Source organism: Lynx canadensis, chromosome B2, assembly GCF_007474595.2.
Source record: "Lynx canadensis isolate LIC74 chromosome B2, mLynCan4.pri.v2, whole genome shotgun sequence".
Classification (NCBI taxonomy): Eukaryota; Metazoa; Chordata; class Mammalia; order Carnivora; family Felidae; genus Lynx; species Lynx canadensis.
The window spans coordinates 57,986,910-58,014,822 of NC_044307.1; the positions used below are offsets into that span (position 1 = coordinate 57,986,910).

The window sequence follows — 27,913 nt, forward strand, 5'->3', positions numbered from 1 at the left end:
GTTGACAGAGCTGTAATATGGACAACCATTTGAAAAAAAAGAATATTTTATAAGAAGAATACCATATTTGAACACACTCTAGAACCATAATAACTTTGATAGTGACCAGTTGTGTCTTTGTTTTTTGACTTGCCTACACATACATTATCCTTGAACATCCTGGTTGAAATTAAAACCAGTGTGCAAACTGATGGGGATTTTCTCTTCCGAGTGAAGAATTTTTTTTGTTGATTGCTTTTCTTTGCTACATAGACAAAACTTTAATTATTCATCTAAAATGAGGCAGGTTATCTCTGTTTCTATGTCTTGCAGTTAGCATTCTGTGAGGTTGGGGTGTAAAATATATGTCTAGACTGTGTTATAAAGAATAAAGAAAAGGAGAAAATATATAAAAAAATGTAAGTGATTAAAATGCAACCAAATGATACTCTGATAAGGCAAAGGGATGAAGTTAAAGTTCATAATTTAGATAACTAATTTTTCTTGTATTTGATTTTCTATTGTAGTAGAACACAGAAAAGTTTACAAATCAAAAGTGTAGAGTTCATCAGGTGAACTCACTCATTATTTCCATGTAACCATCTTTCAAATTAAGAATTGCTAGTTTATATTTGTTATTATTTTGTTGAGTACTTGCCATCAATATTCATGACTGGGCTGTCACTTATTTTTCTTGTCAAGTTCAATACCTAGATTGTGTTTGCCTCATGGAAGAAGTTGGAAGTTTCCCTCTTGTTTTATTCACTTGAAGAGTTTATGTAAAACTGGTGTTATTTCTCGGGCTCTGTGCTGACAGCTTGGAGCCTGGAGCCTACTTCGAGTTCTGTCTCTCTCTCTCTCTTTCTCTCTCTCTCTCTCTGCTCCTCCTCTCCTCATGCCCTGTCTCTGTCTCTCTCTCAGAAACAAATAAACATTAAAAATATTGAAAACCAGTAACAACAACAAAAAACTGTGCTATTTCTTTATACATTCAGAAGACTTTGTCACCGAAGGTACATGAGTTTTGAGTTTTCTTAGTGGGAAGATTTTTCATTAGAAATTTAATTACAAGATGATTCATTTTTGTTATTTCTTACGTTAGTTTTTTTTTGTTTCAAGTTTTTATTTAGATTCTAGTTGGTCAATACTAATTTCAGGAATAGAATTTAGTGTCTCATCACTTACATATAACACCCAGTGCTCATCACAAGTGTCCTCCTTAATACCCATCACCCGTTTAGCCCATCCCACCACCCACCTCCCCTCCAACAATCTCAGTTTGTTCTTTATAGTTAACAGTCTCTTATGGTTTGTTTCCTTCTTCCCCTGCTTCCCCTATGCTCATCTGTTTTGTTTCTGAAATTCTACATATGAGTGAAATCATATGGAATGTGTCTTTCTCTGACTGCTTAGCATAGTACATTCTAGGTCCATCATGTGATTGCAAATTTCAAGATTTCATTATTTTGATTGCCAAGTAATTGCCAAGTAATGTTCCATTGAGTGGAGATATATATATATATATTACATCTTTAGCCATTCACCAATTGATGGACATCTGGGCTCTTTACATAATTTGGCTACTGTTAGTGCTGGTATAAACATGGGTTCATGTGCTCCTTTGAATAACTATTTTTGCACCCCTTGTGTAAATACATAGTAGTGCAACTGCTGGGTTGTTGGGTAGTTCTGTTTTAACTTTTTGAGGAAACTCCAAACTGTTTTCTAGAGTGTCTGCACCAGTCTGCATTCCCACCAACAGTGCAAAAGGGTTCCCTTTTCTCCACATTCTTGCCAACATCTGTTGTTTCCTGTGTTGTCAATTTTAGCCATTCTGACAGGTGTGAAGTGGTGTCTCGTCATGGTTTTCATTTGTATTTCCCTGATGATGAGTGATATTGAACATCTGTTCATGTGTCTGTTGGCCATCAAGATGTCTCTTTGGAAAAATATCTATGCATGTCTTCTGCCCATTTCATAATTGGGTATTTGCTTTTTGGGTGTTAAGTTCCTTATAGTTTGATACTAACCCTTTAACAGATATTCTATTCCATAGGCTGTCTTTTAGTTTGTTGATTGCTTCCTTCATTATGCAGAGACTTTTTATTTTGATAAAGTCCCTAGAGTTCATTTTTGCTTTTGTTTCTCTTGCCTCTGGAGAGGTGTCTAGTAAGAAGTTGCTATGGCTGATGTCAAAGAGGTTGTTGCCTGTTTTGCCCTGTAGGATTTTGGTGGTTTCCTGTCTCACATTTAGGTCTTTCATCCATTTTAAATTTATTGTTGAGTATGGTGTAAGAAAGTGGTACAGTTTCATTCTTCTTCATGTTGCTGTCCAGTTTTCCCAACACTATTTGTTGAAGAGACTGTCTCTTTTCCATTGGATATTCTTTGCTACTTTGTTGAAGATTAGTTGACCATACAGCTATGGGTCAATTTCTGGGTTTTTTATTCTGTCCATTGATCTATGTGTCTATTTTTGTGCCAGTGACATACTGTCTTAATGATTACAGCTTTGTAATATAGCTTGAAGTCTGGAATTGTGATGTCTCCAGCTGTGCTTTTCTTTTTCAACATTACGTTCACCATTTGGGGTCTTTCATGGCTCCACAGAAATTTTAGTATCGTCTGTTCTAACTCTGTGAAAAATGCTGGTGGTATTTTGAAATGAATTGCATTAAATGTGTAGTTTGCCTTGGGAAGTATGGACATTTTAATGTTTGTTCTTCCAATCCATGAGCATGGAATCCTCTCCCATTTCTTTGTGTCCTCTTCAATTTTTTTCATGAGTGTTCTATAGTTTTCAGACTGCAGATCTTTCACCTCTTTGGTTAGGTTTATTTGTAGGTATCTTATGTTTTTTGATGCAGTTGTAAATGGGATCAATTCCTTGATTTCTCTTTCTGCTGCTTCATTATTGCTGTATAGAAATGCAGAATTCCACGCATTGATTTTGTATTCTGCAACTGTGCTGCATTTGGGTATCAGTTCTAGCAATTTTTTTGGTGGAGTTGTCTGGGTTTTCTACATAGAGTATACACTGTCTATGAAGAGTGAAAGTTTGACTTCTTCCTTGTTGATTTGGATGCCTTCTTTTTGCTGTCTGCTGAGGCTAAGAATTCCAGCATTATGTTAAATAACAAGGGTAAGAGTGGTCATCCGTGTCTTGTTCCTGGATATAGAGGAAAAGATCTCAGTTTTTCCCCATTGAGGATGATATTACCTGTGGATCTTTTATATATGGCTTTTAAGATGTTGAGGTATGTTCCTTCTACTCCTACTTTGTTGAGGGTTTTTATCACTAATGGATGCTGTACTTTGTAAAATGCTTTTTTTTGTATTGAGAGGATCACATGGTTATCATCTTTTCTTATATTAATGTGGTATATCACATTGATTCATTTACAAATATTGAACCACCCCTGCAGCTCAGGAACAAATCTCACTTGATCACAGTAGATAATTATTTTTTAAATTTCATTTTATTAAAATTTTTTTTAATGTTTATTTTATTTTTGAGACAGAGAGAGATAGAGCATGAGGCGGGGAGGGGCAGAGAGAGAAAGACACAGAATCCAAAGTAGGCTCCAGGCTCTGAGCTATCAGCACACAGTCTGACACGGGGCTCAAACTCGTCAACAGCAAGGTCATGACATGAGCCGAAGGTGGCCACTCAACCAACTGTGCCACCCAGGCGCTCCACAGTGAATAATTATTTTAATGTACTGTTGGATTTGATTTGCTATTATCTTGTTGCATCCATGTTCATCAGGGAAATTCTCCTTTTTAGTGGGGTCTTTGTCTGGTTTTGGAATCAAGGAAATGCTGGCCTCATTAAATGAGTTTGGATGTTTTCCTTCCATTTCTATTTTTGGACCAGTTTCAGAAGAGTAAGTATTAACTGGTCTTCTGAGGGAGGGGCCACTGGTACTTTGGTTCTCAAGCACACTTGCCCTAGTAAAAAAGCACCTGCAGAGTGCAGAGGGGTAGGGCTTGGTGTAAGTGGCTCAAGCCTTCATTGTGGGTGCTGTGCTGCTCACTGAAGTCCATCTGTGCTGATGGGCGGAAATACAAACAGCATCAGCTGGCTCTCTCATCTCTAGAGGGGTGAGTTCGTGCCTGCTTTCCAGGAAGCCCTCACAGAAGAGCAAACAATCCTCCTTCATTTGTCTAGGCTTCCCTCAGACCTCTGCCTTCATCCTGTCTGTGTCCAAACCATCTGCCCACCTGGTGGTGCAGTGCTCCTATGTTTTATCCCAGGCATGCTGGCTGGGTTTCAGAACTCCAAATTTTAGTGACGCATTGCAGCACAGACCCGTGCTCATCCTCTGGATGAGGGTCTTGCCACACTGTGGCTGATGCTGGTTTCTCCTGAAAGAGCAGTTGCACAAATGTGCAGGGGCTTGGAGTTTTTGATAAAGTACAGCAAAAAGCTGGTATGCAGGTTAGTTGCCCTCAGCATGTACCTCTGCTTCTATGCTAATGAAAGGGCCAGATCAATGGCACCTGCCAGTTCATTTGTCCCCGGAGAGGCAGTGCCCACCTCTTCCAAGTGCACTCCAAGAAGGGTAACTGTCTCCTCCAGTGTAACCCAGGGGATCCTCAGACCACTCTGTCTTCTCGTGAGCCTCTGCCCTCCTCCTCCACAAGAGCATCTCTACACCCACAAGGCTCCACCCCAGTGATGGTGTGGACTTCTGAAACTTCCAACTTTCAGCTCTGCTGCTTGTAAAATCTTACAATAATCAGCCCCTCTCCTTTTCCCCATCAATAGTTTAGAGGAAATGTTTTCCTTGTGCAATGCCCTTCACAGTGCTGTCTTTCTCACCTCTCTTCCTGATCAAGGGCTTCCTCCCCTCTGAAGCACCTGTGATTCTTTTCTCCCCCAAATCACATCTCGTATCTCCTACCTTCCATGATGTGGCCTCTTTTCTCCCTCTAGTTGTGTAGTTTGTTCTCTCAATCCTCAGACTGATTTCCTTGGTGTCCAGAATAATTTGATATTTGTCTAGTTGTGTTCGAGGGAGGAGGAAAGCATACAGTCCCCCTACTACTCTGCCATTTTACTCTTAATTTCTATTTCTTCTTATGTTAGTTTTAATTAATTTTGCTTTAATAAGATTTTATGCAGTTTAAATAATTTTTTTAATATATTGTCATGAAGTGGTTCATCATATCCTCTTAATATCTGTATGATTTGAAGTGATGTCTATGTCTTACTGATTAAAAAAATTCTCTGACAATTCAAATACCTGTCTCATATCTGTGTCTGGTTCTGATGCTCGCTTCAGACAGTGTTTCTTTTCTTTTTTCTTTTTTGTTTTTTAGCATACCTTGTGATTTTTTTTTTTGTTGAATGCTGGACATGATGTGTTATGTAAAAAGGCTTTTAGTGTGAAATTATGTGTTAAAATGGCTAGAAGCTGACCTTTATTTGATGTTTGCTAAAGCCACAGAGGCCAGAGGTTTGAAATTCCTCTAGTGTCCATGCTTTTACTCTGTTGACTTTGAGTTTCCGTAAGTACTTCTTTCCAGAGACAGTACAGCTTACAGCTCTTTCCATTGTAGTCCACTGTTATTATATTGGAGCCTTACACCTGTGGTGGTAAGGTGGTTATTAAATCTCAGTCTTTTAGCAGGAGGATGTGTACCCTGATCTATGACTTTCAGAAATGTTTTTTAGTTTTTTTTTCTCCCTCTATAGATGAGGCAGGAAGACTAGAGGGGCTGAAGTGGGGAACATGCCATCTCTCAGGTGGGAGAGGACTCTGGTAAAGACTTTCCCCTTGGAAAGTAGGCCTCTCTTGGTTTTTGTGACACTTTGCTCCCCAGGTTTTTCTGTTCTGCCCCTTACCACACCTTCTCAGTCTCTATTTTTTTTGCTCCTCTTTGTTCAATACCTATATTCTAAATGGTGTAGCTCCCAGAATGTAGCTCTCTATACATTCTCTTCATAAGTTATTTCATACATTTTTATGAACTTAAAGTGAAATATCCAGCTACTTCTTTGATATCTCCACTTACATATTCTATAGGCATCTGAAGCAAAATTAAACTCCTATTTCCATACAAGCTTCTTCTCACTTCTTAGCAAAGCATTCTATTGTCTAAGTTGCTCACTCAAAATCTGGTAGCTATTTTTGATTCCTTTCTCCTCATCCCCAACACAATCTATCAGTAAGTCTTATGTATGCTACTTTCAAATAAAACTTTCTGGCCAATTCTTTCTTCCTCTGCTCAGACAACATCACTTATGAGATGAATTCCTGCATTAGCTTCCTCTGTCCCCCTTCTTTCATTACTCCCAATATAAGTAATAGATTATAAACACGTGCCACTCCCCTTTTTGAACTATAGCTTATCATTGGACACTGAACAAAATCTAAACTCATTACCATGACCTAAAAAGCCCTGAATGATGTGGCTTAAGCTTATTTCTCTAAAGTCACTTATGCCACCTTCACCTTGTCCTTTATGTTCTAATTTCAGTGACCTCCATAGAGAGTCCCTCCCTGACCACCTGTCTGAGTAGGTCCCACTCTGCTTTCTTCATTATGTCATTTATTTCTCCCACAGTACCAATCACAATTTTGAATTATATATTTATTTCTTTACTTTTTGCCTGTCCCTTTTTTGGATGTTAAGACTCCTTGAAGAAAGAAGGTATGTCTGTTTTATTTACCCAGTTTTACTAAGCACCTAGGACAGGCCTAGCACATTATTAGTATTTAGGTTCTTAATTAGTATTTGTTAAATGAATAAATTATAGAATGAATTTTCTTACAGTTATTAATTAAACCATATTTATTACCTCATAATTTTCTAAGATAATTATCTCATAATTATCTAATACTGAATTTCTAATGTGAATAATTTTTACCAAAAATAAAGCATATTGATGTCAAATCTAATAAATGTCTGTGCCAATGGAACAAAAATCATAATTGATAACTAACACTTCTCCCCAAGTGTTTAGGTATATTTAGATAGCATTTTAACAATATGGTAAAACTTCATCAATGATTCATAATTTTATACTAGATGTATTATTGTTAAGAGGTAGTTCTTATTTATATTTAAATAATCAGTAATCATGTTCATGATTAGATTTTGTTTTAAATACAGTATCATTTAAACTATATTTGAGACATATTGTGGGATTCAGTGTAACAAAGAAGTTCAGAGAACAGCCCTGCCACTAACCAGCCATTCGCCATACTAATTATTTACCTTCTTTAATTTTCAGTGTTCTCATCTATAAAATGGGGGTGATAATAATAGCTGCTCCCTGTGCTCTTTTGAGGATTAAATGAGATATCTTATATAAGGCACTTAGAACAATGTCTTGACTGCAGGCACTAACTAAACTGCTAACTTTGACTAGCCATTTCATAATGAACTGTAGTGACCTATAATGAAGGAGACACAAAATAAAACTGCACTTGAATCAGCAAGAGTAACTCCTAATTGATTTTCCCTATTCTCAATCTAAGAGTTCTGACAGGAATAAAAAAAAAAAATGAAGATGAGGTAATCTACTCAGCTCCTTTATTAACTGATGAAGAAAGTGAAGTGCAGGAAGTGAAGTGACTTGTAGGGGGTCACACAGCTGGTTGTTTCACACTGTGGGCCTGAATCTGAGCTCTGTTCTCCAAGTGTAGGGCCTCCGCATCACACAACACTAATAGTTTAATACTGCCAACTTCAGTTTAATCATCTAGAAAGTGATGTAAAGACTTGTTCGTTAATAAAACAGTATCTGTTTGAGTTTGCTGAAACAATGAAGTTCATTAATTAACAGCCTGCGGATGTTAAAGAGTTGATAAGATGCGTCACCCCACTCTACTCTGGAGAATAAAGGGTGGAAAAAAGAGGTGTTGTTCTTTTGCCATCCGTATCTAAGAATGCTTTGAGCAACACTTCTTTTCAATTTTACCAAGTAGCACATTTGGGATACAATAATTTCTAAGTTTGTTCTTTTAAAAGCTGATTCTTTGGAAATAGGCTTTTGTCAAGGGGATTTTTTTTTATCAAGTTATAATTAGACTTTGCTTAATACACCCATAAATTTGTAGCCCTTTGTGTATTGCACAGGTGTTCTGATATTCTCTTATTCCAACAGGGCAAGTGTTGAATAACCAGGAAAGCTTTTAGATGTTGGCAGAGATGCACCTTAAGTCCTTTGATTTGCAGGATGGGAAATTGTGTAATTCCCTAATTATCATAACGCGTGGGACAAATGGTTGTTGAGGCTTTCCGTTTTCCTTTTGCTACACTAATTTATATTAAAATTCAGTAGCTCAAAATCCAGGATGCTAATGATGCACTTTTCTCAAAAGTATTTGTTTATTGCAACAAGTAATGGAGGAGAGAGGTATAATGGAGGCAAGAAGCAGGCGGCACTGGAAAAGGGTTTTACAGTCCACAAACAAAAAGACCTCTGAAATCTATAATTCTTAAACATTCTGCTTTTAAAGCTTACACGGGCAATCAAACTTAAAATGCAGAGGATACAGCTATCTCAGGAAAAAGCAACTCCACCATGGTTAAGATAGCAACGCTGACAAGTACTTAGGGGGCTCATTCAGCAGGGCAGCCACAGTGATATTCCTTCAGGAAAGCCCCCTTCGGTGGTAGCTGTCAACAAGGTGTATGTTAAGCCATCCACCTGGAGACTGACAGGGATACACTCCAACAAGCAGAATTATCAACCACTCATGCTGATGACAGCTTTTCTTTCTCTAGAGCTTAAAGTCTTGGGGGCAGAAAGAGTCTCGCTTTGACAATTTCAAGTGGATTTAATACACAAGAACAAAAAAGATGAGATTCAAAAATACCCTTGGCCCCTTTAGGATGGCAAAGAGAATTACAAAATGTCATTTTGGAGACTGAATCATTAGGTGCAATATTTAGATTTGCCCTCTGGAAAAGATGGGATGCTCCCTGCCAGGTGTTAAGTCATGGATGAAAATTGAAACGGGCAGTAAAATGCTGACTTTCAAAGAGCCATATTAACTTTACAAGGCACTAGTGATGCTCAAAAGTTACTGACAACAGCAGAGTCAGGAAAGAGTTAATTTACTCCCAGCAAATCCCTTACTTAGGACCAATGTGCTTTCATTAGAACAAGGGAATTAAAAATACACCTCCATTTGTCTATTGTTTAGCCCGTAGGAAAAGCACCTTAATTTAAAATATTTTAATAGGTGGGCTTTTCCAAGTTAATTTTTTTTTTTTACTCTTCAAATTACGAAATTTCAAAAATGAATAGGAAGTCCAGTTCTTAGTAATCCCTGTAACATGTTCTACTTACAAAAATAAGGACTCAAATAGCTCTTTGGGAATTATTGTTCACATTAAATAATTCACACATTTTGAGACATAAGCCATACCACTGATATTGGATGTGTAGAACTCCTTTTTGCAGTTCACATTCACATTCACATTCACATTCACATTCACATCCACATTCAGGGTTTATAATGTCATCATTAGTACCAAACTGGGATCATGACTTGATTACGTAAGACTGCTTACCCTTACCTTTGGATTTATCCTTTATTTCTCAAGAGTAGGGATATGTTAAGGCAAGAGAAAGTATATGGAATGCTCAGTATTGTGGAAAGCATGTATATGTTGGATACATTGGATACTCTTAACACAACAGAGGTACACATGCAGTCAAGATTTGGTTACAAACTATAATTAATTTTCAGAAATATTCCCTTTCTCCCTCTACTTTTTCCTCATTATTCCCCCATTTAATCTTCGTTTCACAAATGCATAATGATAGGAATGCCAGACCACATAGGCCAAGTCTTTTAATCATACATGTAGGGCATGAGAGCATTGAAATTATCAGTTTAATTATTTTGACTAACCATTTCTACAGTAATTGATATACTTTCTAAAAATGCTCCTTTGATGGATTAATATGTTTCTCTAAGAAATTATTTATCTGAGTTGACAAAATGATATCTCTAAAAGTGGCATTCTTTTCGGCTTTACTTAATTGTATCATATATGTGAAATGTAACTTGCAACTCCCCCATTTTATGAGTGGGAATTCATATTAACTGATCATGTGGTTCCTTATCAAAGTTGGGTAATATTCAGGACACTTACAGTGTTGAAGGGTCATCATTTGCTAAAAATACAAAGAAAAAAAAAGTAAGCATCAAATCATTTGACTCACTGAGAAAAATCAAGAAAAAACAAAACCCTAACTGATCAATGCATAATATAATTTTAAGCACTTTTCATTTTTATTACATTGCAATGCATAAAAGGGAGAAATAGCTCCCACTTAATCTTATTCTGCGTAGTTTAGGTCTCAGTGGCCTTATGTGACTCTGTTTGGGAATGCCTACCACCAATGAACACATTTCCATAAAATGGCTCTGTGGCATATTCACATTTAATCCTTGACTTTCTATAGTGAGATTGCTGCTGGTATTAGCATAAGCAGTAGTCACTCTACTCCTGCATCCATAGTATTCTGTCTTTTCCACAGCTCAGTTACCATGAGCTTAGAGAATGCAAATTTAAGTAAATTTAATTGTATTGGGGTGAGTGGGTGGTTTTAATGTACTTTAAAAACATAAATAAACAGATTTTGAATATGCCACTCCATTGTTTTAACGATATAAGCCAACTGGAACTATATAATAAATTTTACACATTAAATATCCCAGACCTGTCTTTCTTTTTCTCTTCCTTCCTTCCTTCCTTCCTTCCTTCCTTCCTTCCTTCCTTCCTTCCTTCCTTCCTTCCTTCCTTCCTTCTCTCTTTCAGAGAGAGAAGAGAGAGAGCACACAAGCAGAGGAGGGGCAGAGGGAGAAGGAGAGAATCTCAGCAGGCTCCACACCCAGCACAGAGCCAGATGAGGGCTCCATCTTACAATCGTGAGATCATGACCTAAGCCAAAATCAAGAGTTGGACACTTAACTGACTGAGCCACCGAGGCACCCCCGACCCCCAAACATTTCAACCATAATTTGAAATCAGCTTCTCTAAATTAATTCTATGAAATCAATGTAATTAATAAAAATGTCAGGCCGTGTTTGAAAGGGAAAGGTCTCTAAAGTTTTTAGATCATGGCTCATATATATTATTTATTTAAAATTGTTGTTAGTGTATTAATATACTAATATAATATGGACATCATAAAACACAGAAGTAGAAATTCAAAGATTGAGGTAAAAAAGAGAACTAATATTTTCTTCCAATGCCACAGTGGAGTATACATATACCACTTTGGGAGCAACTCCAGTGTATTCTATGAAAGGCTTGCTCTGTGAGAAAGAAGAGCTCCTTGGCTTAACATTGTGTTATTACAGGACTTCCAATAGACTTCACTGTGCTGCTATACACCTGAATTCCTAAAAAAGGGGCAGAGTACTATATGATGTTTTAAAGAAAGGCTGAAGTCAGAGACATCTGGATTCCAGATCTACCCACCACTCATGAACTATTTCACTTTTGACTGGCTACTTAAAATTTTTTTTAAATTTTTAAATATTAATTGTTATTATTTTTTTTTTCAAGAGACAGAGAGGGAGAGGGACAGACGGAGAGAGAGAGACAGTCTTAAGTAGGCTCCACACTCAGCATGGGGCCTGACACAGGACTTGATTCCACGGTCCTGGGATCATTACAAAATCAAGAGTCAGACCCTCAACTGACTGAACCGACCACCACCATGGACTGGTTATTTAAGTTTCCCTATCTGCACAATGGAAATAATGACATACTTAATTGTGTTATTACATGGGTCATGTAGGAAGATGAAGGTAAAGTACTTAGCTGAGGGTCTGGCATATAGGAAGTGCTCAGTAGATGTTGAGTTCATTTCAACAAACTCTTTTTTATGGGTTACCTTACCACACTAGTGTGCTGTGGAACATACTTTTGGAAATATTCTATATTAGATTATTAATTTATTGATTGTTTTATTGGTTTATTTTTTCAATTTGATAAATACTTATTGACCAGATCCCAAGTAATAGTCATAATAGTAGTAGGCTCAGGGTAACAGCTTACATGAATATTCTGAAGAACTTTCAGATCATTTTCAACTCAGCAAAAAACTGAGAGCCTACCATCTGCCAGGCAACATTTGCCACTCCACAGGTATGGTGATGGCCAAGACAGATGTGATATCTACCTTTACAGAGCTTACTGTATGAGGGAGGGCTGGTATGATATATGGCCAATATTTAAAAGATAAATACAAAATAGTTTGACCTGACAGAGGGTGAATAAAAGGGCTAGAGGAGAAGGTGGGGGTTTTCCCATGTCAGGTTTGTGCTTTATTTTAAGCAGTTCTTACCTCAGCCTAAGGGAAATAGAAAGCCATTTTCAAGCACAAAGTCATGGAATGACAAAATATTCGAAAAGGCGATGTGAGAGTGTCAGTGGAAATAAACAAGCAAACAAAAAACCCCTTGAACTGAATAACTGCTAATCATCGTATAGAATGGTAGGCAATTTACATCACATACAGGCATCTCCACCCCTGTTTATTTCTTTCCTAACAATCAATAAATTCCATTGCCTCTTCATAAAATGTTGACTTTACAGTTTTTCATGTCGCATATATTTACTCAGACTCTAATCAATTTTCCATTTCTGTGAAGAATTTTTTAATGTGCAACAAATGTGTTTGTGCTCTCCATTACTTGGTAACTGGCAGGTGCATCCCATTAGCACAGCTCTTAAACTGACCAACCATACCTGATAGGTGTGGTAGGATCTGACAGTATTCATTTGATACAAAAAAAATTGACTCTTTGTGGGAGGGTCTGGGCTGACAGACCTGCAAAGTTCAATTCTCTGGTGAGCTATGGGATAAACTGCAGAGGGTTACATTTCCACAAACGTCTACAAAATCAACTTGCCATAAATATATTCAGGACAGACAATTTTACTCCTGTGCATAGTCTATCCATTTTAAAGACATTTTTAATAAGCAGGAAATGTTTGTGTTGGTAGGGAAAATTCTGTGAGGTTGCTAAATAATGACAAAGTGCTGGAATGAACAAAAGGAACATTTGGCCTTTACAGTTGAGTATTCTACTGACAGTGTTCCAGAGACAAACAGTTAAGAGTTTGATAGTGAATATTCTTTGTTCTCTGCTTAAAAGCAGATAATATTAGCTGCATGCCTTCCTAGGAACTGAGATGTGAAAATCTACGAACTAATTTAATTTTTCATTTAGTGTGATGATTAGAAATTGGCCCATGAGGGTACTTTTAAAATGAGAGGTAATGTTTCATAAGTAAGATCTAAGATTTGCTTTCTTATTATTTTTCTAATTTGCAAAAATATAGTTTTCATTTTTCTGCTTACTTTGATATTTTTTAACAATATTGGAATAATTTTCATACCACACTTTTGCTGGGTTGCAAAATATATTTTATAAAGTTGTAAAATCTTCTAGACTGAAAGAAGAGAAGATACAAAAATCTCATACTTTTCTCTTTCTTTGAGAGGGAATCTAAGGGCTTATGAATAAAATCAGAAATATTTGAGAAAACATATCAGGTTATAAAGTTCAGTGAAAGTGAAACCTTGACACTGATTGTATCAGTAAAAATTAGGTTTAGCTACATATAACAAATAATGTATAACAAAATAATGGAGTTTTTTTTTACATTTATTTATTTATTTTGGCGGGGGAGGGGCAGAGAGGGAGAGAGAGAATCCCAAGCAGGCTTCATGCTGTCAGCACAAAGCCCAACGTGGGGCTCAATCCCACAAATCACAGATCATAACTTAAGCTGAAACCAAGAGCTGGTTGCTTAGCTGACTGTGCCATCCAGGTGCCGTCAAAATAACAGAGGTTTAAACAAAATAGATTATTTCTCCCTAATTAACAGAAAGTGTGATGTTAGACAAACCCCGTATGGTATGGTAGTTTTATGGTTATCAGGAATTTAAGCTTTTTCATGTTTTTGTTTCACCATCTTAGCATGTATTTTCAAGGTCACTTTATGAACCAAGATGACTTCTGGAATTTGAGTCACCTCATACACATTCTAGGTTTAGAATGAGCCTAAAAAAGAAGCAAGGCTGGGGGTCATGCCACTCTTCAGGGGCTTTTCCAGAGGTCAATACAATACTCTAACACTTCTTCTTATATCCAGTTATCATAATTTAATCCTATGGCAACATTGTTTTAAGGGAGGCTGGGACTTCTATTTTATTTTATTTTATTTATTTATTTTTTAATGTTTATTTTTGAGAGACAGAGACAGACAGAACATGAGTGGGAGAGGGACAGAGAGAGAGAAGGAGACACAGAATCTGAAGCAGGCTCCAGGCTCTGAGCTCTCAGGGCAGGGCCCGGTGTGGGGCTCAAACTCACAAACAGTTGAGATCATGACCTGAGCTGAAGTCGGACACTTAACCCACTGAGCCACTGAGGCACCCCATGTGGCTGGGAAATTTTAGCTGGGTACATTTCTGCCCTCAAAACAATCAGAACGTATTGATAAATAAAGAGGGAATATATTGGTTGAGTGACTGACAGACTGCCAGAATTAATATAATTTCCCAAGTCAAAATACCTTACTATCTTGTTTTTAATAGGGGTGTGTGCATGTGTGTATGTAACTAAATCCAACACCACTCACTGGTAGGAAGCATAATGCCTTTAGAGAAACATAACAGCAATAACTATAGACACGTAAGCAATTTCTAAACCTAATGAAAGACTGTGGTTAGGAAATCTTTCCCAGGTATGTACACACACACACACACACACACACACACACACACACACACTCATTTGCTTATAAACACATAGTACTGGTAGTAATTATTGGAACAATAACTGTAACTTTGCTCTGCTAGGACTGCCACTTGCATAGATGGAAGAAAGGTGCTAATTCATTGTCAGTGGGTTGGATTGCAGGAGTCCATCAAAGTTGGTTTTTCAAGAACATTCCAGTATACAATAATATATATATTTATTTTAAGTGTTACTTTTTTAGATGTGCCAATCTAACTTTTCCTCTCTACAGATGCTGAAATAGAAAAAAAGGTAAAAGGCGGAGGTGTGAACTTTCCCAGTGAGCAAAAGGAGAGGCAATTCCCTCAGTTCTTAAGGAAGAAAAAATGCAGGACGCTCAAAGGTTGCCTTCAACCCTAAGCAAGAGGAATTACTTTCCTGAGTGCTTTCTTGTGTGGCCACAATCACCCCTGTCTCCTTGTTCCCCTATGGGGTTGGGCTTGATCTTTTAACATTTCTTTGTAACCAGGAGCTGGAAAATATAGAATTTAAACATGAAGAGAAATGAGGGATATTGAGATGGGTTGAACAGCAAGGTAATCAAACAGCTGTTGAGTCGGAGAGAAAAAGCTGGATCATATCAGAGTGGATGCTATCAAAAGAGTTACGAGCTTACATGACAAAATTACATGTACTTGAAATATGCCATTACAAAATGCCAGCCTGACATTAAGCTGCTTTATAGAGGTATCATGTCCTTAAATAGCCTGGTGATTATCTGTATCCCTGGAGCGCTGCTTTCCTACCTGACTTTGTAATACCCCTGGCTTGTCTCTAATCACCATGAAGAGTGTCACCAACTTAGAAAAATTCTTGAAAGGAAATTAATTTTGATTTCTTTTGACATTCTATAGAGTTTTCTTTCTAGGGAGGATGGAGATCCAGCCTTCTTTCCCATAATGACAAGATACGGCATTTCTCTGTGAGTATCAGAAGCCTGGTTTGAACTCTCTTATAAAAAGTATTTTCTATATGTCCAGTGATGTGTTAAGCAATTTACATGAATTATCTCCTTTAATTCTCATGAACTCTGTAATTTAGGTTCTATTATTAGACCCCTTGAAGGTGAAATACACAGAGATCAGGTGACTTGCCCAAGATCACACCATAGTCTAGTCAGTAGTAGAATGGGGATTTTAACCTAGTCACACTGATTCCAGGGCCTAGGCTCTTAATCTGCATGTTACACTGCTTTCTTCAAAAGCCACGTTCCATTGAGAGCTGTAGGTGGGGAGGATAAGGTAAATTAAGCCATATTTTTAGAAAAGACAGAGAGGGCAAGACAGAAGATAAAGTGTCCCCCTGCCTTTAAAATGATGTGGTTAAGAAAACAAGAAGAGATTATTCCTGCATAGAAAGAGGCAACAGGAAGTGTGAATGAGAAGCACAAATGTGGAGAGTAAAGCACTTTACAAAGGAAGGCAGCTGCGAATTTTCCATTTGCAGTGTTTGTTTATTTTGGCTCCCATCACTACTGCCATGATTGCCTCGGAATGAATTCCCCAGTGGAAACATCAACAAGGTAGGAAACGTCATAATTATATTTTCTATTATCCCCCAAAGAATATATTAGTATGGTAGATATGGCTATAATCTAAAAGAAAAGTGCTATGTAGCAAAGACAACTGCTGATAAAACTAGCTGATTTTTTATCCTCTGGTATTAACAAAAAGGCAAAAATAAAAAGGGAGTTTTGGATATTATTCTGTGCCTTTTCTCACGTGTACTTGCAACTGGGCAACAACTATGCTTATCAGTTAGTTCTATGCTTTTCTCTATTGAATAGATACAGATTCAGCATGTTCTAGAGAATCTCCTGGACATGAGACTGACCAGTGAATGGTCTAAGAAATGATATGGGGCACTACCTCATTCTAGTTGGGGGAGTAAAGAAAGCCTTGATGCCTGCTGGATGCAAAGATGATTCCTGGAGGGAGCTGACACTTTGAGTGGGCATTTTCGTGATTGTTTAGGGAATGTTGATATGTTAAGCACTCCTTCCTTGATCCCCAGCTTCTCTGGTGCTTTGGCCTGCCGGAGATGCCTGCAAGAGCTTGCACACTTGCCAGTTTTCTATGGCAATGGAGAAGTGTGGGAAAATTAAGGTCCTGTAGAGCAATCCTCAATCAAAAGGAACCACGAGTCAATGGTTACATGCTTCTCTCTTTTGTCCCTTGGGGCAGGCAATTCTCAGACTCATTCTATATATTTCCTCATAAGAGCAGACAATTTTGAGACTCATTTTAGATAGTTCCTCATAAGGTCCCAGGAGAATCAATAATAGCTGTCCCTGACTCAATTCCATAAGACACCTCTGTACTGTCTCCCCTTTCCTGTTTTATTCCAAGTCTTTACTACACTCCTGTTTCTTGAGATCATTTCCAAAATAAACTACTTGAATGTAATTCTTTATCCAGGTTCTGCTTTGATGGGGGAACTTAGGCTAAGACAATGCAACATCACAAGAGGAGTGATATTTATGGGCTGAAAGATGATGGGGGGGGATGCTTGTCTGGGGGATGGTGCTGGTACTTCACATGGCTTTCTCTCCTTTACTAGATCCCTAAATATTGGAATCTTGGAGGGGGTTGGTCCTCAGCCCTCTTCTTCTCTTTGTCTATACCTTTTCCTCAGACAATTTCTGGTTCCATGGTGTTGACCACTGCCTCTATTTTGATGACTCTCCAAATTGTATCTTTAGTCATGACCTTTCTTTCCCCTGAGCCTGAGGATCATTTATCTGATTGCCTACATGTCTTCTCCATTTCGATATCTAACAGGTATCTCTTCCTTCATCTGTACCCAATAAAACTCTTGTTTATGTCCCAATAATGCCCTATAAAACCCCTGTTATGCCCTCAGTCTTCCTCATGGCACTATAATCTACCCATAGTCCAAACAAATAGAGAAATCTAGATGTTCTTGATTCAGCACTTCTCAAACACTTCCCTGCAAGTTCTATCAGTTCTGTCTCCAGAATAGATCTCAAATTCATCCACTTATTTCCATCTCCACCACCATCATCCTGGTCATAGGCAAAATTATCTCTCATCAGGGTCACTGACAAAAGCCTTTTAAAATCAATATACTGCAGTCAGAATTGTTTTAACAAATACATATACACCACTTGCCTCTTTAAAATCTTCCAGTGGCGGGGCACCTAAGTGGCTCAGTTGGTTAAATGTCCGACTTCAGCTCAGGTCATGATCTCACAGTTTTTGTGCGTTCGAGCCCCGCATCATGCTCTGTGCTGACAGCTCAGACCCTGGAGCCTGCTTCAAATTCTGTCTCCCTCTCTTTCTGCCCCTCCCCCGCTCATGCTCGGTCTCTGTCTCTCAGAAATAAATAAAAATTAAAAATAAAATAAAATCTTCCAGTGGCTTCTTATATATATATATATATTTTTTTTTTTTTAATTTTTTTTTTCAACGTTTTTTTTTATTTATTTTTGGGACAGAGAGAGACAGAGCATGAACGGGGGAGGGGCAGAGAGAGAGGGAGACACAGAATCAGAAACAGGCTCCAGGCTCTGAGCCATCAGCCCAGAGCCTGACGCCGGGCTCGAACTCACGGACCGCGAGATCGTGACCTGGCTGAAGTTGGACGCTTAACCGACTGCGCCACCCAGGCGCCCCGTCCAGTGGCTTCTTAAGGCACTGAGAATTAAAAGCCAATAAACCTTCCCATGTGCCTGAGACCCTACATGATGTAGGCTCTGCTCACGTCAGATATGCTTTTCTCTCTTGCTCCATATGCTCTGCTAGACTAGCACCTTTTCATTCTTCAAAAAAGGTAGGTTCTATCTCTCTTAAGGGTCTTCCATTTTTCTGAAACTTTTGCTCTAATAGTTGTTTTCCTGGTTTTCATAGGTCATACTCTGCATTCTATAGGCTTTAGCACAGTCTCTCCCTTTTTGGAGTCGCTCTTATCATGAGCACCTGTCTGGAACAGTACCCTCGCTCCCCCCACCCTGCTTACTCTCTATGCTTCTTGTTTATTTCCTTCATAAATCTTTTCATACACTTTATATTGTGTCTTGAGCCATTTTTATTTTCTTTTAATCTTCTCAATTAGAAGAAAATCTCCATGAGGGTAGGAATCTCAAATTACTCTGGCACATTTGTGGAATATATTAATGGATAGGCTAACTGTTTTGAGAAATTCCTCTGGATGGGTGCATGTAGGAATTCCTTCTTACCTACAATGAAACAGAGAGTCTAACAAATTTTGTCTAATATTTCTTGTCTCAATAATTTATAAGTTGCTGCATCTCTGAGCCCTAATGAGACCAAAAGATAGGAGAAAACAATTTTTTTTTGTAAATATGTGAAGACGTTCTTATAAATCTTCACTTCTTATTTCATGTGGTAAGTCTGATTTTCAACTAGGAAGCAAAACTGATGATTCACCCTTTAGTAATCAAAATTTTTGTGACCAACTGTATTTTTCAATAGCTTGATAGAATGGTTCTATCTAAGAAGCATGAGGTTTTTATTGGAAAGGACAAAATTTCAATTCCATCCAGTCTATGATACCTTTTCTTATTACAAAATGACTTGGCTAACTTCTAATATAACCTTCCATATAGAGAATGAAACTCAGTACTTCTTAACTCCCCTTCTCCCAGCTACATAAAAATCCGTTGTCTCAATTCCCTCCTTTCGATACTTTTTAGTTATGAATTCTTTTTTCAGTCATTTCAATTTTCACACCTGTTATATCAGGGTGTGGTGCTCCAACTTTTTGATGAGTCGGAGCAGGTAAGATCTGTTTGTTTTGTTGTATACCTGGGGCATAGGGACCTGTGCTCATTTTGGTAGACTTACTCCAGAATTTGGTAACAAATACCACTAGCACCAAAGGGGTAAACTTTGTTTTTAAAAATTTTTGTGGGCAAAATAAAGATGAAACAATTCCTATCCTGAGTTGATAAAATATTAATACCAAATACTTTTAATTATTTCTAGAAAGATTTAAATTGATATTTATTTCTGTATATCAAAGCTAACATTACATTCTTTGGCAAGCTGCTTCCTAAAACAATCTTATATTATAGCATCTTGTACCTTTTTGTAATTTAGGATTTTCTGAAGGAGAGCCACATGGATATTATTTGTGATTTTGTTTCTTGCTATATAATAACTGTATCACGGGGTTTATTGTCTTTAAACAAAAAATGACTGGTCTACAATACAGAGATCTGTTAATATTGTTGCCTCAGTTTTCCAAAATGACATCAAATATTTTGATTTCATGTACTGCATCTGATTTTCCTTGTTACTCTGAGCATTAGAATGACTTTGAGATTTTATACTACAGAGATTTTCCATAGTCTAACCTCAGGGTAAACTCATTACCTCCTTTGTAATTACACGATGGCTGTGAGAAATACATGCTCAGGGATTAGTCTCATTAACAGGTCTTGTCTCGATTGACTTGGAAAGAACCAAGGAAACGATTAGACATATTTGATCAGTCAGGTGCTGTCCTTGATTTCTGTGAGTGACTTCTATGCTCCTCATCTCCTTTTGCGGTGCTCAATGCTTAATAATCAAATACTCTTACCTTCCGTGCAGAGGAGCCCAGACCTCCCATAAGGGCAGAGGCAGAGGGAATCTGTCCTGGATTTGGGAACACAGGTGGCACCGTTTCCACATGGACTGTTTTCACAGGTTGCAAACTGGCACATCCTGCCTGAGTACAGCCTTGGACACTCACAAAACCAGTTTTCACTGTCACTGAAAAGGGAAAAGGAATTATAAAACCAATCAGAAAACAATGATCCTTTACAAACAGGTGGATTCGCGCGTGCATTCGCACGCACGCGTGTGCGCGTGCACGCACACACACACATAAAATAAAAGCTGCACCTTGTCTTCTCCCTTTCTCAGTGTTTTTCAACTGTGAAGTATTTGTAGCTGTGCACTTCGCATTGAAAGCAGATTAGCAGCTTTATAGTTTGCCTGAGGCCATGAATTCTATTTTAAGCCATCTATTTTTATTTTTGATTTACCTCACCTTTTACTGCGCACTAGGTGCCTTTTTAGGACTTCATTAAATATGTGTGGTGCTGCCTTAGTAAAGTGCTTCAAATGTCTATTAGAAGAAAACATCTTAGATGCAACCTGAGGAGAATTTCAAGCTGGTGATAAGCTTCCTCCACTGAGGAGAAGTCCTCCAACAGCCACCCTTGAGGTAGCTCACAAAGAAAGGCACAGTGGGGAGCATAATGACTAAACAACTCCCAGGGCCCCAGGCTGAAGGTGCCTGTGAAACCAGAGATGAAAACTGTGCTCATCCACCTGCATGCCTTCTCCAGAGGGGATGGTGACCAGGAATCTGGTGCTTCTGCCTTCCTTGCATCTATTTCCTCCACCTGCCAACCTTTGTTTTTGAGAGAGGTTGGGAGAGGGCCAGAGAGAGAGAGAAAGAGAGGATCCCAAGAAGGCTTTGTGCTCTTAGAGATCATGACCTGAGCCAAAATCAAGAGTTGGATGCTTAACCAACTGAGCCACCCAGGTGCCCCCTTTTCCCCCTTTTAAAGTAAAGGTAGCTCGGGGTGCCTGGGTGGCTCAGTCAGTTGAGCCTCAGACTTCGGCTTAGGTCATGATATCAAGGTTCGTGGGTTTGAGATGCAGGCTTGGTGCTGACAGCTCAGACCCTGGAGCCTGCTTCAAATTCTGTGTCTACCTGTCTCTCTGCCTCTCCCCTGCTCGTGCTCTGTGTCTGTTTCTCAAAGATAAATAAACATTAAAAAAACATCAACAGTAAAGGTAGCCCCAGCTTGCCTATGCAACTCCTCCCCTATTCCCAGTCTATGCTGACGCGGAAGGCAGACTCCCACTCTTGGTGTCAATGCTACCAATTGAGTGCAGGGTGAACACAGGGCCAAAACAGCTGACTGGCTTTTACTGCTGAGGTTGCCATGTAGCTGCTTGTGGCATCTGCCCATTCAGAAGGGAGAGCCTGGCTGAGAATAGAGAGCTGATGCCTGGTAGTGCCAATGTAAGGGACTGGGGAAATGGGAGAAAACACTGTGGAAAGAACTTATGTATCAGATAACAGGTAAATCTAGCTTTGGCAGCTTTGAGACCCTCAGAGGCTCTCTCGACTCTTAAGGGGCCAAACACGGGTGATGAATAATTTACTCATTTTATAACTATGAGAAATAAGTGAGATGACTCATTTTCAGAAATACCAAATACAAGCTGTGCTGTCTAGTTAACAATAGGTTTAGAACCTATTGGAAATATGTGCGACCTCCTTCCCCCCACAATGGAGTCCCAAAACCTGAGACACTTCACTTCCTTGTTCTTCTTCCTCCTCTCCATTTCATGGGCTTTGTAATGACCATGGGCCAAAAAACTGAAGTCTCTGTGGCAATTCAGGGAATGTACATTTGTTCCAATCAGACTACTTTTTGCCTTACATGGGCATAGGCAACTTCAGGGTAAGGCTGTAATCTCTGTAGGACTCAGCCAATGAGGAATCAGGGGAGGGACTTGCATGCTTGGAGATAAATTGCCTGCTGTAACTGCCTCAAGTATGCCTGTCCATCAGACACCGGCTCTGGCAAGAACGTTGATTAAAGCCTCCCTTCACTGTGCTCCAAGTCTCTGTGTCCCTCCTTTGATTGGGTTAGTGTGTTTATTTTTCACAATAACTTTCATGGCAACTTGCATAGTATTTTACATAGAGTGGACAAATACAGAATCTCAGGTTTTCAGAAATGGTCCAAAATTAAGGATCAATGCCGCTAAGATGGTTATAAAGCATCCTAAAAAACTCTTCTATTTTGGGGCTGTATTACAAAACAAAATTTTGAGGACCCTTGAGCCAATGCTCCTCCTTCTCACCCAAGAATAGTGGTAAAAGCATAGCCAGACAACCTGGAAGGTACAGTGAAAGCACTGGGGAAAGTCACACCTTCTGGTGTGACTTAAAGTGTTCATTAGGAACTTAATGTTTTTGGGGGCCATGGATAAATCTCATGTAATTTCACCTCCACTCACCTAACCTGGAATTGAAAGCTTAGTATACAGCATCTGTATTCTGGGATAAAGTCTTGGAGTGTAAAACTCTTGAAAGCTTCATTCTGGAAAAACCAAATTAGTCTTTTTATAGTAAAGGAGAAGGCCACATATATGAAGTCAAACGAATCTAAATATTGATTGATATAAGTGCTTTAATCATATAGACCTAACCAGATTTGAAATGTGGGAAAGACGCTTTTCTGTTAAAAACCGAGGAAAGCACTAATTTTAATCACGTCCTATTGATCAATCAAGCCTCATTTCCTTTTTGCTTTCATCAGGTGTTGGAAGAAGTTGGTTGTTATAAATTCATGTGGAGATGACTAACTGCGTGCATCTGTACATCAGCAGGCAGAGCAGAGAGAGAAATGGAAATTCTATAGAAAACGCTCTGCGGAAGGGGAAGACCACCTTATCTCGCTAACCATGAGCAAGTGTCCAGAGCCATCTTGTCCATCTTGGTATTCCATCAGCACTTCATTAGAAAGAGTTAGCTTTAACCAACTGAGATGATGATGCCTCCATACATTTCACTTCAAATTGTACCTTCAGGTTCCAAAATAGTTCCTCGAGTGCCAGATATTTCACCAATAGTTTTAATAAAATCTATTTTTGCTACCAGCTGCATTACACCTGGACCCAAAGGCTTCTCCTAGTCAGATCTTGCCAAAGATCCCATTACTAAATCCCAACTTCTTCAAAAACTAGCAAGTCAAATGTGTTTGCTGTTAACTTCACTCAAAGGATACCTCGCCACACCCTGAAGCAATTGGCAATGCTGACCAAGAAAGTAAGTGCCCTAAGCCTGAAGGACCTCAGGTAACCTTCCATGTTTGGAACCAGTGATTAAAACAATGTCACCCTCCTTGACCCCGTTTACTTTAAATGTTGTAACTTCCTGTGAACTTATTGGACCCTGTATAATTAGATATGGGAGAATATATTTACATGTAATACACTTTTTTAATTTGAAAAAGTTCTAAAAATCTTACCCTTCACAGACCTGTGAACTACATAGAAAACTGTTTTTGCAAGTCTTCCTCTGAGTGAAGTTCTTACCTGTAAACCATAACACCAAATGTAATCCCAATTCCTGTCAACCAATATTTGCTGGGCACCTATGTCATGGAAAGAGCCAGGTACCATGGAATAAATAAGACTCGCTCTGCTCTTGTTTGGGAAGATAGCATAAGTGCACAAACTAATCTTTGTAAAACACAGCACAGGTATGTGAAAAGGGAATTTAGGCAGTGAGCAAGGATATTAAGGCCTTAGCTCTGTAACATGTGGATTCAAATGTCAATAGCTTCTAAAAGCTGCTCTGTGGACTGGCACCACAGAATGTTACCAGTGGATCTCCCCATGGCTTTTAAAATGCAGATTCCTGTGCTGCTCTTTCCTCTGAGATTTTGATTTAGGAGATGTAGAGTGATGCCCGTGATTCTGTGTTTTAAAAATGTCATCATGTGATCCTGCATAGCTTACTTCCTGCAAAAGTCAGCTCCCTTGAGACAAATTTTCTCACCAAAGTAAAAGCTTGATGGGCATTAGTTACTACTGGGTCTTTAGCAGGATGCCAGGACATTGTAATTTTCTCTTTTGGGGCTACATTTTAGCTTTTGACTAACATATATCTGAAAATACAATATTTATCCACTGAAGTACAACGATTAGAGGGTTTTTATTTTACTAGTGCCATATAGGGTCTACTTTATGTATGTATATTATGTATGTATATTATATGCATATATATGCATGTATATTACACTTAACAACAACACGAAGTAGGAAAACATTCACTCAGTCATTTTAAAGCTTAGTTAAAAAAATACTACCTATCTAAGTGTATGCAAACATCTGTATATTTTGGCACTGTAACTATTATAGCATACTCAATTACAAGTCACAATATGGTTAGCATATCAAATGACTGTCGTTAAGTTTCTACGGGTATTAAAAATTATCTTTAGAAAATTTAGCTGATTAAAAAAATCAAAAGATGCTGGCTTGAAAAGGATGCCCCTATTTACATAACAGCCAGATGCCTGAAAATTTTCTACAACTAAAAGGACTCCTGCATGTATTAACTTAAAAAAATAAATATCTCTTCCTGCATTCTTTGTATCTAATGGATCATTAGCAGATTTCAAAGTTGACCACCCACAGTGTCAAGAGAGGGAAATTCTCTGCAGGAAAGTGAACAGAAATGAGTCCTTATGAATAATGTCTCTAGATGCTTCTAAAAAATAAAATCACTATTGGCAGAAATAACCCATCTCTATGTATAGGCTCTTCTATTTATAGCACCACAGCACCGGCTTAAGAATGCAAATGAGATCCCAAGTAGCCGTGGTTCAAATGGAACTTTCCTTCCTTTTTCATGAATTTCTGGCACCACAATGAGTCTGCTGACTATAAAGCAATACCCATGAACCCCCTGGCCCAACCCCCAGTCTTGTTAACACTGTTGAACTCCTTTCAAGTGAGTTGTCAGCTCTGTGTGGAGAATCTGTGTTGCAACATCCATAGATAGTTTGCCTCTAGGACAGAGGTGCCTACAACGATGTTATTTCTTGAGGTAAGGCACGCCATCATATTTGACATTTTTCATTTTTTCTTTTTGAAAGTAGCCAAATGTGAAAATAATAGAAAAAAAATGCAAAGCCAAAATTATCTTAAGGCGGCCTAAAAAGTGAACTTAAAGAAACATAGTCTATATAATATACCCCCAGATGGAGAGCTCAGGGAAAATGTCCTTCAGCTTTAGGGGCTTTTATCTTTAATTAAAAAGATTTTATTAAGGGTAGAAACAAAGAAGTTGAAAAAGGATATGAGCAATAATAAAGTTATAGGATCACATGTAACGAGATAATACACAAAATAAGGGTAATTCACAACAATATAAAATATTTTTGTCTCCTCATGTTCTAGGATCTGTCCAATTCAATCCTGTGGATATTTTGTGAAGGGAGATTGAATTTATGTTATAATCTCTCTTCCCCTACCCTTCCTTCTCTCTCTTAACGCCATGGTTCACTTTGTAAAATATTCTTCATTGGTGGAGAAGGATGATCAGAAATTTCCTTCCCAGCAAGAGATATCTTTTCCATTTCTTTTACCGTGGGAACCACTAGTCCTTCTGAAATGGAGTTAAAGCTTTGCTTCCAAGGGAGGAACCTCAGAAAATATTAAACCCCAGACAGGGAGCTAACATGGCAAAAGTGGCCATAATCTAAATGATTTAAATGGGATATGCATGAGGATGTGCCTTGCACAGTACTTGGCAATGATGAACTGCTCGTTACATGTTACAGAAAGGAGGTGGGCATGGATGAAACATACAATTAATTGAATCTGAATCAGTTAATGGTGGGATAAGAGCAAGAGAAACAAATCTGGCACAAAGAGAAGCGGGTTGGGAAAAAAGCATGAGGTAGAGGGTGTCAATGGGTGAGAAAATAAAAGGATGCATCGGGGCGTTCCCAGGTGGCTAAGTTGGATGAGTATTTGACTTCAGCTCAAGTCATGATCTCATGGTTGGTGAGTTTGAGCCCCGCATCCGGATCTGTGCTGATGCTCAGAGCCTGGAGCCTGCTTCAGAATCTGTGTCTCCCTATCTCTCTGCCCCTCCCTTCCTCACACTCTGTCTCTCTCAAAAATAAATAAACATTAAAAATAAAATAAAAATAAAAGGATGCATTAATAATTGTTGAATTATTGTAGCATTTCAACGTTTAAAATTACCTCCCCCAATTAAAAAAAAATCTCAGGGTTTTAAGATTAGACTTTGTGACCAAGCAACAATTTTATAATAGATTTTCTTATTTCGTGTTCATTGCAAAATTAGCCAGTCTCCACTCCCCTGCACTGTAAGAGCAATTTGGGTAGGATTTAATATAACAGAATCAGTAAATGCAGTGCTTATGAAGCTCTGGAGTTCTCAGATAATTTCCTGTGACGATAATGTGCCTATTTGGAGGCTATTTAAGACTAGAAGAGTTGGTATAAGCTTTTAAAATGCAGTTTTAACTCCTCCTAAAAAGAAACAAAAATTCTTTTAAAATATTTAAGCCAACAAAGTGCTGTTTCACCCATTCCCTTGACCTCACTAATGTTCACATACATACAATTTCTACTCAACTGTTTCCATGGTGAATTCAACTGTTGCCAGGGAGGTGGAAACAGCGCATACAGTGTTGATGATTGTTCTTTTCTGATATTAAGAAATATCTACAAAATTGCTGGGGGAGGGATTTATTCTGCACACACATAAGGAATAGTAAAGATACACATTTATAAACACTAAAACATTCTTTATGAATGTTACTATATTCCTACACTCAATTTGCACCAAGAAATTTAATTTATCTCAATTTCTCACTTATTCCAGGTCCTCCTTTTCATCAAGTCTTTTTTTTTTTAAGGTTATTTATTTTATTTATTTTTTTGAAAGAGAGAGATAGCACGAGTGGTGGAGGGGAAGAGAGAGGGAGAGAGAGAGAGAGAATCCAATGCAAGGCTCTGCACTGTCAGCGCACAGCCCATTGTGGGGCTGGAACTCACAAAACTGTGAGATCATGACCTGAGCTGAAACCAAGAGTCAGATGCTTAACCCACTGAGCCACCCAGGTGCCCTTCATCAGGTCTTTATACTCTAATTTTGGTGGGAGAAAAGCAAGAAATTTAGAGGACTTGCCTCTAAATATGTTGATTTGTCAGGTTTGCTCTCACACTACAGTTTGGGTCTGCCACTTAGCACAAAGAGGGAACATATGGAACTGTCCCAAACCTCCTTATACTGAGTCAATGTTCTGAATAATACAGATCAGAGACTATTGACTAAAAAGATGTTTAATGCCCACCCCTTGAACCACATGGTATATTTAGCTTATAGTTCTGAGGTCCAGATAGAAGGTTTGCTATACAATTATAGGGAACAATATAAAATTTGCGACTCAACATTTACCCATTATACAAGAGATTATTTCCTCAGTCCCAAACCCAATGTAGACCTTCAAGTCATGTGGCTTCCTCCCTGTAGCATATCTTACACATTTATGTTAGTCCAGATAACATTCACAATTCATTCGGCAGAAGGCTTGCATTAAT

At 38.3% G+C, this 27,913-nt stretch overlaps 1 protein-coding gene across 1 annotated transcript in view; it reads right to left on the minus strand.

Annotated features, from left to right (window-relative positions):
- Positions 1 to 27,913, minus strand: part of EYS (eyes shut homolog) — a 1,650,074-nt gene that overhangs the window by 113,178 nt on the left and 1,508,983 nt on the right. Inside the window, exon 35 of the mRNA XM_030315776.1 lies at positions 20,337 to 20,509. Within this exon, the coding sequence (XP_030171636.1) occupies positions 20,337 to 20,509 (173 nt within the window). The remainder of the gene's footprint in view (positions 1 to 20,336; positions 20,510 to 27,913) is intronic.